The sequence below is a fragment of the Bubalus bubalis genome, chromosome 9 (genome assembly GCF_019923935.1).
Source record: "Bubalus bubalis isolate 160015118507 breed Murrah chromosome 9, NDDB_SH_1, whole genome shotgun sequence".
Lineage (NCBI taxonomy): Eukaryota > Metazoa > Chordata > Mammalia > Artiodactyla > Bovidae > Bubalus > Bubalus bubalis.
The window spans coordinates 86,957,628-86,970,251 of NC_059165.1; the positions used below are offsets into that span (position 1 = coordinate 86,957,628).

At 36.9% G+C, this 12,624-nt stretch overlaps 1 protein-coding gene across 4 annotated transcripts in view; it reads left to right on the top strand.

The window, feature by feature from the left end:
- CHSY3 (chondroitin sulfate synthase 3) overlaps window positions 1–12,624 on the top strand; it is a 289,499-nt gene that overhangs the window by 30,346 nt on the left and 246,529 nt on the right. The window contains exon 3 of one of the 4 annotated variants that reach the window (XM_044947850.1): window positions 1,744–1,803. The exons of the other annotated variants lie outside the window; for them this stretch is intronic. Within the exon in view, the coding sequence (XP_044803785.1) occupies window positions 1,744–1,767 (24 nt within the window). The 3' untranslated portion in view covers window positions 1,768–1,803. Of the gene's footprint in view, window positions 1–1,743; window positions 1,804–12,624 lie in introns of those variants that run through there. 4 annotated transcript variants of the gene reach the window in all.

A 12,624-nucleotide genomic window follows, 5' to 3' on the forward strand; every position in this document is an offset into this window, starting at 1 on the left:
AGGAACTTTTCAGATTAAAAATAAAAGACAAACACAAACTGGGAATATTGCTAGATGAAGGCTTGCAATATGAATAGTCTTAATTTATCAAATGATGCTTTGAATTTATGCCATGTAGTGGACTTTGTTACAATGATTGTGGATTTCCATTTGAGACATGAATATCTTCAGCGGTATTGAAAATGATACACTGAAAACAAGGTGCTCATACTGTTTTAATGCTGAGCCCATAATATCAATTAACATGGGAAATCTTTTTATAAGTACTGCCTCACAGTGAGATGATAAAGCCTGAGGATACGAAGACGTGAAGATCAAGCATATCTGAAGTTCTGATTATTCTGTTTCCTATCATAGGGGCTGATATTATTCCCATTCACTGGGGACCTTTTTCTGTTATCTGATTTATAGAAGTATTAAAGAAAGATCTTGCTACATTATCTTAGATTCTAAGTAGTTTATGCTAATCAAATTATGATACCATTGAAAGGATTCTTTAGAGGCTCAACATCAAATAGAAATGTTCTAAATTCCTTTTGCCAGTTTGGGTTACTTTAGTCTTTGGGGACATAGGGAATATATTCTCACTGCCTGCAGCATCACACATAGTCTCTGGACAAGGTATGTGTTAGTTGCTCAGTTGTGTCTGACTCTTCGTGACCCCATGGACTGTAGCCCACCAGGCTCTTCTGTCTTCAGGCAAGAATACTGGAGTAGGTTGCCATTTCCTTCTCCAGGGGATCTTCCCAACCCAGGGATTGAACCTGGGTCTCCTTCATTAACCAACTTAGGTTGGTTAAATAATCTTACTAAAATCTGACTTCAAGGCCTGTAAACTGCAGTTTATGCCTTCATTGCAGGCAGATTCTTTAGGAAAGCCCCCACTTAAGACCATTTTCTAGATCTAAAAGAATGTGGGAGTGGCATGTTGCTTGCTTTTTAAAAAAAGAAAATGATATCTTTATTTACTGCCAATATAAGATGAGCTTCTAATCATTGAATTATTTAAGATGTGAGGAATCTTTTGATTCTTCTCACTCATTCTTTTCACTTTTAGTGATAACTTACATGTGAATCAGAAAGTAAACTTTTTCAGAGAAAGTAGTTGTCAAAAATACATCATTAGACTTTTGCAAAAAAATTTTTATGCATATATTCTTTAGCCATTGTGTTAACTTTTATCAAAATACATTGAGAACAAATCTACACATAAGTAATTCCATGTAGATGCTTAAAAATGGAAAAATATGCTTGGGAGACTGGAATTATCTGAAGCTGACCTTGTTCATCATTTTATAAATTATGCTTAAAAAATTTCACTTTTATAGATTTAATAATATGAAATATCTATCAATCATTAAGTATTCATTAAACCCTGCATTAGGTGTTTTAACAAAAAGAATGAAGTAAGAGACATAGCTTCGTGTCTTTTTATTCTCTACCAAAACAGACTGTGGATAGTAATTGTGTTAAAAATTTCCCTCCAATTTATAATTACCAGAAAGGATTATATTAAATCATAATGCAAAACTATAAAAAAAAACTTTTACTTTTATTTTTAAAAAAATGAGGTAGGATGTATCTGTACATGTATACTATATATGTATTTATTATACACACTATACAGATTAATGTGAAAGTATATGTGTATGGATGAATATGTATATATATTATATGTTATGTATATTGCATATATATTTATTTACCTAAATAGTAATTACAGATAAATATGTCTATATACAGCTTTCCCTGATGGCTCAGCGGTGAAGAATCTGCCTGCATTGCAGGAGATGCGGATTTGATCCTTGGGAAGATGTGGGAAGATCCCCTGGAGGAGGGCATGGCAACCCACTCCAGTATCCTTGCATGGAGAATCCCATGGACAGAGGAGCCTGGCAGGCTACAGTCCATGGGTTCACAAAGAGTCGGACACAACTGAAGCGACAGAGCACAAACATATCCATCTATCCATCTATATACATATATTTATGTCTGTAATTGTATATATGTTCACAGACACATACACACACATACACACACACACACAGAGCTTTAGTAGTAGACTGATTTATACCAGTGTCTTGATTGTGGTTTTTATATCATGTTTCTTAGTGAAACTTTACTATACACTTTTGAAAACATTACTTTTGATGTTTTCATCAAAGCAAGCAAGGCCCACTTAAATTCTAATAAGGTGAATTCTAGCTCATATAACCCATCTAATATGTGAATATTACCAGAGATTAACACTTATTGAAACCATAAGAACAGTTAGTTTATTTAAATAAGTATATTATTCTCTTTAAAATGTCAAAATTTCTATTGTTTTTTGTAAATTATATTTGTAGTTTTCTATCACTTTTCTAAAATAAGTTTACTCCATATTCTTGAGTACAAATTTTATTCTGGTACAAAAATAAAATCCAATAATAATTACTTAAAATTTTCCCCAACAGAGATTATCTTAATTCACTAGAATGGAAAAAATTCACATTTATCTAGCTAGGCACAGTGCCTAGCATGTTCCCTATTATTTTGTTTAGTTTCTTTGTAACCCTTAGTGTATGTGTTTTTATCTCCATTTTACAAATAATGAAAATTGATACTTAGGTTGGTTAAATAATCTTACTAAAATCTGACTTCAAGACCTGTACTCTTAGCATTCCACCTTCCCAGATTGGGGCGAAAATACACATTTTGTTCTGAATTTTTAAAAGTATCTTTTATGTAATGATGGATTTAGGAGGAAGAACTTATGTGTAAGACTTCCTTCACTTATGGCATGTTGCAAATAGTGTTGATAACAGTTTATGAGATTAGCTTCCTTTATCTTTATCTTGCTTCCAATGCAAAGGTTCCATAAGAGGATTTTTTTTTCTTTTTGACCTTATGGAATTAAGAGTTGCTTTTTTTTCAGTCTGAAAGTTCTTCATGGAAGTTATTCTGTATTTTTATTTTGATTAAAATTATATAGCAGAACATGAACGGATTCTGGAAGGTTTGGATGATGTGTTATAATAGAATCTTGGTGCTGGTTGTTTAGTCCCTAGTCGTGTCCGACTCTTGCAACCGCGTGGACTGGAGCCCACCAGGCTCCTCTGTCCATGAGATTTTCCAGGCAGGAATACTGGAGTGGGTTGCCATTTCCTTCTCCAAATAGAATCTTAAAGGATGTTATTATGCAGGATAAGTCTGTGGATTTTATACATAGTGATATGTTTGTACATATTTAGGTACAATAGAAATAAACAGTTCAAGTCAACAATCATGATCCTTAAGAACTTTTTTCCTTTCACAGTGTTTTATACATAAACTTTGATGAAGAGTTGATTTGGGTACTCCAAATGGCTTGAAGACAGGGACCAGGTCTTATTCAGACCTCTAGAGAATAGATGCTTTCAATAAATTTGTGAAGAATTGTGAGGAGAGAGGAGCAGTGACCCTGCAAGAGACTGACCCAGACTTGCCCATGACAGTCCAGGAGTCTCCGGCGGAGGCATGGGTCATCCACCATGACCTGTTGACTGTCCACCAGGTGTGGCCTGGTGTAGGGTTGGGACACTGAGTGTGGCAGTGCATGCAAGGGACCTTTTGAAGGAGGTCAGCATTATCTTCATTACCTCCACCTTAGTTTGGCCTCAGGTCAAACAACAGGGAGGGAACACAGCCCTGCCCATCAACAGAAAATTGGATTAAAGATTTACTGAGCGTGAGACCCAGTTTCCCCTTCAGTCAGTGTCTCCCATCAGGAAGCTTCCATAAGCCTCTTATCCTTATCCATCAGAGGGCAGACAGAATGAAAACCACAATCACAGAAAACTAATCAAACTGATCACCTGCACCACAGCCTTGTCTAATTCAATGAAACCATGAGCCATGCCATGTAAGGCCACCCAAGACGGACAGGTAATGATGGAGAGTTCTGACAAAACATTGTTCACTGGATAAGGGAATGTCAAACCACTTCAGTATTCTTGCCTTGAGAACCCCATGAAATTATGAACAGGCAAAAATATAGGACAATGAAAGATGACCTCCCCAAGTTGGTAGGTGCCCAATACGTTAGTGGAGATCAGTGGAGAAATAACTCCAGAAAGAATGAAGAGACGGAGCCAAAGCAAAACAATACCCTGTTGTAGATGTGACGGGTGATGGAAGTAAAGCCTGATGCTGTAAAGAACAATATTGCAAAGGAACCTGGAATGTTAGGTCAATGAATCAAGGTAAATTGGAAGTGAACAAACAGGATACGGCAAGAGTGAACATCGACATTTAAGGAATCAGTGAATTAAAATGGACTGGAATGGGTGAAAATGGACTGGAATGGGTGAATTTAACTCAGATAACCATTATGTCTACTACTGTGGGCAAGAATCCCTTAGAAGAAATGGAGTAGCCATCATGGTCAACAGAAGAGTCTGAAATGCAGTACTTGGGTGCAGTCTCAACAATGACAGAATGATCTCTGCTCGTTTCCAAGGGAAACCATTCAATATCACGGTAATCCAAGTCTGTGCCCCAATCAGTAATGCTGAGAAGCTGAAGTTGAATGGTTCTATGAAGACCTACAAGACATTCTAGAATTAACACCCCAGAAAGATGTCCTTTTCTTTATGGGGGACTGGAATGCAAAGGTAGGAAGTCAAGAGCTACCTGGAGTAACAGGCAAGTTTGGCCTTGGAGTACAGAATGAAGCAGGGCAAAGGCTAACAGAGTTTTGTCAAGAGAATGCACTGCTCATAGCAAACACCCTCTTCCAACAACACAAGAGAAGACTCTACACATGGATATCACCAGATGGTCAATACCGAAATGAGATTGATTATATTCTTTGCAGCCAAAGATGGAGAAGCTCTATACAGTCAGCAAAAACAAGACCAGGAGCTGAACTGTGGCTCAGATCATGAACTCCTTATTGCCAAATTCAGACTTAAATTGAAGAAAGTAGGGAAAACCACTAGACCATTCAGGTACAACCTAAATCAAATCCCTAATGATTATACAGTGGAAGTGACAAATAGATTCAAGGGATTAGATCTGTTAGTCAGAGTGCCTGAAGAACTATAGATGGAGGTTCATGACATTGTATAGGAGACAGTGATCAAGACCATCCCCAAGAGAAAGAAATGCAAAAGGCAAAATGGTTGTCTGAGGAAGCCTTACAAATAGCTAAGAAAAGAAGAGAAGCTAAAGGCAAAGGAGAAAAGGAAGAATATACCTATATGAATGCAGATTTCCAAAGTATAGTAAGGAGAAATAAGAAAGCCTTCCTCAGTGGTCAGTGCAGAAAATTAGAGGAAAACAATAGAATGGGAAAGACTAGAGATCTCTTCAAGAAAATTAGAGATACCAAGGGAACATTTAATGCAAAGATGGGCTTGATAAAGGTCAGAAGTGGTATGGACCTAACAGAAGCAGAAGATATTAAGAAGAGGTGGCAAAATATACAGAAGAACTATACAAAAAAGATCTTCATCATCCAGATAATCACGATGGTGTGATCACTCACCTAGAGCCAGACATCCTGAAAGGTGAAGTCAAGTGGGCCTTAGGAAGCTTCAATATGAATGAAGCTAGTGGAGGTGATGGTATTCCAGTTAAGCCATTTCAAATCCAAAAGATGATGCTGTGAAAGTGCTCCACTGAATATGCCAGCAAATTTGGAAAACTCAGCAGGGGCCACAGGACAGGAAAAGTTCAGTTTTCATTCTAATCCCAAAGAAAGGCAATGCCAAAAAAATGTTCAAACTACTGCACAATTGCACTCTTCTCACACGCTAGCAAACTACTGCTCAAAATCCTTCAAGCCAGTCTTCAACAGTACATGAACTGTGAACCTCCAGATGTTCAAACTGGATTTAGAAAAGGCAGAGGACCCAGAGATCAAATTGCCAACTTTCGTTGGATCATAGACAAAGCAAGAGAGTTCCAGAAAAACATGTACTTCTGCTTTATTGACTATGCCAAGGCCTTTGACTGTGTGGATCACAGCAAACTGTGGAAAATTCTTCAAGAGATGGGAAATACCAGACCCCCTGACCTTCCTTCTGAGAAATCTGTATTCAGGTCAAGAAGCAACAGTTATAACTGTACATGGAATAACAGACTGGTTCCAAATCAGGAGAGGAGTACATCAAGGCTGTATATCGTCACCCTGCTTACTTAACTTATATATCGGAGTATATCATGTGAAATGCTGGGCTGGATGAAGCACAAGCTGGAATCAAGATTGCCAGGAGAAATATCAATAACTTCAGGTATGCAGATGACTGGAGAAGGCAATGGCACCCCACTCCAGTACTCTTGCCTGGAAAATCCCATGGATGGAGGAGCCTGGTAGGCTGCAGTCCATGAGGTCGCTAGGAGTCGGACACGACTGAGCGACTCCACTTTTGCTTTTCACTTTCATGCATTGGAGAAGGAAATGACAACCCACTCCAGTGTGTTCTTGCCTAGAGAATCCCAGGGACAGGGGAACCTGGTGGGCTGCCATCTCTGGGGTCGCACAGAGTCGGACACGACTGAAGCAACTTAGCAGCAGCAGCATGCAGATGACACCACCATTATGGCAGAAAGTGAAGAAGAACTAAAGAGCCTCTTGATGAAAGTGAAAGAAGAGAGTGAAAAAGTTGGCTTAAAACTCAACATTTACAAAACTAAGATCATGGCATCTGGTCCCATCACTTCATGGCAAATAGATGGGGAAAAAAATGAAAACAGTGATAGAGTTTATTTTTTTGGACTCCAAATTTACTGCAGATGGTGACTGCAGCCTCCTTTGAAGAAAAGCTACGACCAACCTAGACAGCTTATTAAAAAGCAGAGACATTACTTTGCCAACAAAGATCTGTCTAGTCAAAGCTATGGTTTTTCCCATAGTCATGTATGGATGTGAGGGTTGGACTGTGAAGAAAGCTGAGCGCTGAAGAATTGATGCTTTTGAACTGTGGTGTTGGAGAAGACTCTTGAGAGTCCCTTGGAGTACAAGGAGATCCAACCAGTCTATCTTAAAGGAAATCAGTCCTGAATATGCTGAAGCTGAAGCTCCAATATTTTGACCACCAGATGCGAAGAACTGATTCATTGGAGAAGACCCTGATACTGGGAAAGATTGAATGCAGGAGGAGAAGGGGACAACGGAGGATGAGATGGTTGGATGGCATCACCAACTCAATGGACATGAGTTTGAGTAAGCTCCAGGAGTTCGTGATGGACAGAGAAGCTTGGTGTGCTGCAGTCCATAGGGTCAGAAAGAGTTGGATAAGACTGAGTGACTGAACTGATATATAGTATAAATATAAATAGTATGATGTGTACTATTAAAGAGACACTGGTCATCATACACATAAAACATAGAACTCTATGATAATGACATCAACTAGAAATCTCATGAATTAGATGAATGCTAACATGAATTGCACAGAGCTGGGAAGCACACAAGTATGAGTTATATTAAAGTTGCTTTCTGTGAATATCTTTCTTCTATTTAATGCTACCTCTCTTTTATAGTGATAGCTCTTCAGGAATTCTTATTAAATTTACAATTTCCAGTTAGAAAGCAATAGTCAGGAAATTACCCCTTTTACCCTGTGCTTCAACACTAAGTCTACAGCATCCCTTCCTATGGTGCTTGGAAAGGGGTTAGTTGAAATTAATCTGAGGAAGAGTCAGTACCTTTAACCTAGAGGTCTCCTTTCCTGGACTATGTAGCCCATCTAGATACCCATGGTGTTATAATTAGCTGGTGGTGGTGAGAAGGAGAGAGAAGACTCATTGTTCTAGGCTGGTGATGTAAGATAATAAGGAAGAGATCCATTTTAATTTCCTTAAATAGAGTTATAAACTGTGTGCAGATGGCCTAATAAATCACCTGTGTTAAGGGTCTTCAGGTCACTCATTTGGAACAGTGAAATTGGTTTAGTATTTTGAATTATTGACCAGAGCATGTATTTGTAACTGTGATCTAATTTTAAAGATCAATACACTTGCTAAAGTGTTACATTAAAAAAAAAATTATCCTGCTTGTAGATGAAAATTCCAAGTTCTATAGTTTTTCTCCTTTTTTACGTTACAAAAGTAATGCATGCTTCTTCTTAAGTAAAATTACTAACAGGTAAGTGAAACAAAGTCAGTCCCCTTTCTCTGTATCTTTCATAATATGTGTTCATATTTTAAACAATGGATTTTTAATTGAAAAATGAATGGCACAGCAAGGATAATTTTGTCATTTTCTTATAAAATGCTAATGTCAAATGATAATTTTTGTACACTAATATTTCCTGGTAAGATGTCTATTAGATTTTTAAAATTTCTTTAAATTTGTCTTCCCAAATTAACTGGATTGGAAACTACCATGAAAGGAGCCCACAGGTTGGACCCGTTGTGCTTCAGTAAGAACAGATGTCTGTTTAATACCTCATTACTCTACTTTTCAAAGTCCCTGAATCATTCTGAAGCCTTCTTTGAGCTACTGCCTTGGGTTTAGTAGGTAAAGATGGGCATTCAGACACTGCGGGGCAGGAGGAATGTGGAACATGGTGCATTCACCTACTGGGAGAAAACAAAAACCAAAATCACTGGCCTGTTCTTTTCAGATGGGCTTGAGCACCCTAAGAAAAGCCACAGGAAAAATACGGCACAGTTTCCTGAAGTATCAACTCTGCTTCAAGTTTTGAGGGTAGAAAGTTATAATAAAATAAATGAGGTGTGAAGGAATAAAATTAAATGCCTAATTTGTAGGAATTTAAAAATTTTAGCAATAAGACAGGAGAAATTCTTTTTAAGCATTGAGCTTACATCTCTCTGAGGTTACGTGTCCTGTCTGTCTGGGAAAATTTGAGTAACTCTGCTATATGACAAGCATGTAGAGAAAGAGAGGAGATTCATGGATTTTTCATTTCGGGTAATATGGGAGAAGAGATGGGTAGATAAAAATTGAGGATTTCTCACAGTATGTAATAAAGTACCTTGCACATGGTAGGGCATATAAAAATACTTGAGGGTTTTTTAATTTAGTTTCTCTTCGTATTAAGGAGCAACGATGCTGGTATTGAGCACTAGCTCCCAAACTTTGCCAGTTACTTTTTGTTTAAAACTCTTCAACTGGCTGGTACTTTTTCTTCTTCTTCTTCTTTTTTTTTTAATCCTGTGGATTTGAGAGGCTCTGACTTTCTCTGAGGAAAAAAAGAACAAGACTTTGAGAGAAGTGAAACTATAAAAATATTATTGGAGCCACAAAACTTATTTTTAAGTCTTCCCACACTTAGCAGTGACTTGAATAGCAACAGAGAAGCCCAACTTGACCTGGTGAGGTATAACACAATGAGAGTGCTTCACCTTGATGAATATTCCTACATTATTCACCAGCTATTTCTTTTGCTTTTAACCATGTCTGTGTTATGTTGGCTGATTTTAAATAAAATGATTGAAAGAAATCCTTTCTTTGAGAAAAAAACAATCAATGTTTCTAGACATTTTTATTTCTCATTTCGTATCTGCAGCCTAGAGAATGGTTTTGGGGACAGGTTAGGGGATTTTGGTAAGCATATTTCTAGAAGAGATTTCTCTAGATTGAGGCAATTATTATCCAAGATTAGGTCAAGATAAAATATTAGGTTATAGGGTTAAAACTGAAATTTCTAACCTAATAATCTAAACACAATTATAAATTTATGTGAACTTTTTGTTTATGTTAGAATCTGCATTAATGTGTACCTTCTCCACTTTTAATTTAAAAAGATGTATTTAAGTTAAATACATGCAGTTTTTGATTTGATAAAATTGTGAGTTACATTAAATATACTGTCTTGATTTAAGTTGCTTTTTATTATTTAATCATTGGTATCAATATGAATATATTTAAGTGATAACATGTCTATATAAATAAATGTGATTGGGTAGAAAAGTTATTATGATAATTAATATAATTTTTTTGTAATTTCATTTCAGCACTTTGAGAGTTAATATTATTTCCCAGTTTTTTTCTAATCTGTAAATTCAAATGTGTTATGTTAGTGCAAAAACTGACATATAAGGTTTTCAATGTGACTAGCATTTTTGAAAACAATTGGAAGGGAATAAATGAAAGTGAAATCTATATTGCTTTTAATTAATAGATATTTTAGAATAACATGGATACTTTGAGAATAATGTTTAGAACATGGCTTCATTCAAGAATAGGTAAATTAATACACATACACAGGTGTTCTGAAGATATTTTTAATCCTATCAATTTTCTTTTACCAAATCTAGTTATTTTGTGTAATCTTCAGCAGCTAATAGTTCAAGAGTGTCATTGTTCTTTCTGAACTGCTACAAAACTTTCTCCTAGTGTTCATTGATGCTATTTTAATCTTCATCTTGGTGCTATTGTATTATGTCCATATTGAATCTGACTCTTTTCTGCTGTCTTTAGCTCATGATAATCAGGAGAACCTTATTTGGCTCCAGGGAAGGAGTAAGTTCAGTTCAGTCTCTCAGTCATGTTTGACTCTTTGCGACCCCATGAATTGCAGCACGCCAGGCCTCCCTGTCCACCACCAACTCCCGGAGTTCACCCAAACTCATGTCCATTGAGTCGGTGATGCCATCCAGCCCTCTCATCCTCTGTCGTCCCCTTCTCCTCCTGCCCCCAATCCCTCCCGGCATCAGAGTCTTTTCCAATGAGTCAACTCTTCGCATGAGGTGGCCAAAGTACTGGAGTTTCAGCTTTAGTATCATTCCTTCCAAAGAAATCCCAGGGCTGATCTTCTTCAGAATGGACTGGTTGGATCTCCTTGCAGTCCAAGGGACTCTCAAGAGTCTTCTCCAACACCACAGTTCAAAAGCATCGATTCTTCGGCGCTCAGCTTTCTTCATGGTCCAACTCTCACATCCATACATGGCCAGTGGAAAAACCATAGCCTTGACTAGACGGACCTTTGTTGGCAAAGTGATGTCTCTACTTTTGAATATGCTGTCTAGGTTAACATGGTTGTAAATAGGCTCATACTGCCTGGTAGGACACAGTTATAATATGCCAAGGTGTCTAGGTTCCTATTCATCTTAACATAGATACTTGTGCCCTTTCAATTTGGGATATTTTTCCACTATTGTGTCTGATGCATTCCTCCACTACATTTTTTCCCATTTTCCCCTGAAATTAATGCTTGTTATTCAGATCTTTTACCTGCTGAATCGATTCTCTGTTTTATCTTTCTTTCATATTTTCCTCTTTCTTAGGTTTACATCTTGGGCAATATATTCGAATTTATCTTCCAGACCTACTATTGATCTTAAATTGGCAGTCATGTAACTTTCTGAGTTTTTAATGTTCTCAAGTGGTTTCTTTGCAGAGCATCCAGTTATTTTTATGGGTATCATGTTCTTCTTGAGCATTTGGGTGTTATTAGTTTATGAGTTTTTCTTTTATAGCTAGAAATAGCCCTTTTATTCCCATTCTTTCTTGCTCATGTTGTTGATTTTCCTTGGAAATCAGGTGAATTTTTTGGTTGTCTGCCATATTTGAGTGAAAACTTTGGTTGATTATTCTAATTAGGCTGTGTGGATTTCTTTCTAATGTCTCTCTGGCCTCTCTCCTACTGGGCCTTTCTCTGGAGTAGACCATCTCCCTGGGACCCACATGTGTGTATGAGAGAGATGAGCTGACTGATGAGTCTTACTCAGAGTGAGTGGACAGGCAAGTGGACAACCTCCAAGCCTACAGGAGAAAGCTGTCCTCTGGATTACTTGATTTTTGGAACGTAAATGCTTTTGTTGAATCATTTTTGTTATCCATTAAGTTTCACTTTATTACAGGTTCTACATTCATGGACATCCTACTTATTAACAAGTTCAGTCAATTATTTTTAACCTGCAAAGCAGGGTTGAAAGTAAACCAAGAAATGTACTGTGATTTCAAAATTTCTGTCACAGAAACCTTAGAGAAAAATCAAGAACTTTATTTCTTATCCTTCATAAAGGACTTCATTGATTTGTGTGTTTCCCTATTTTTCTAACCAGATTGCTTTCTTGTTTCTTTACCCATAAATTTAAAAAAAAGGATAAAACAATGAAAAGAGATATGGTTAGAAGTAGGTGCTCTCCTGGAGAATGGAAGTAAATAGAGGCTGAAACTATAGAATTTGAATAAGTTATATAATCTCCAAGTTAAACTGTTTTCAATGCCTTCTTTCTAAAGAAAATAGAAAAGTAATTTCTTCTAGAGAGAGATTATTTTTGAATGGACAAAGAAACATACAAAGATTAATCCCTGAAAGAATGAAGGACAGAATTTGATATTTCCCTACTAGCCTAAACAAGTGAATTGTTATCCTAGTTTGTTAGCCAAACATAGCAAAGTCCAGTTTATCATACAGAGATCAGCTTGAATCTTGCCCCTTTTAATGAATTCTTCCTGGACAAACCCCAGCTAAATATGTTCTTTAATCAGTTTACATAATCACATCTTTGTTTCCCTCTCTCATGAGACTTAACGATATTTTGCTTCATATGCAGATTTGTGTGCTAATATTATAGTTAGTGTTAGCTGTCAATCTTGCTTGTGAAAAATATTTTATTTTTTATTGTCTTTGTGTATTTCCAAGATATTTTTGCCTCATAGACATATAAATAATATTAAGTGAT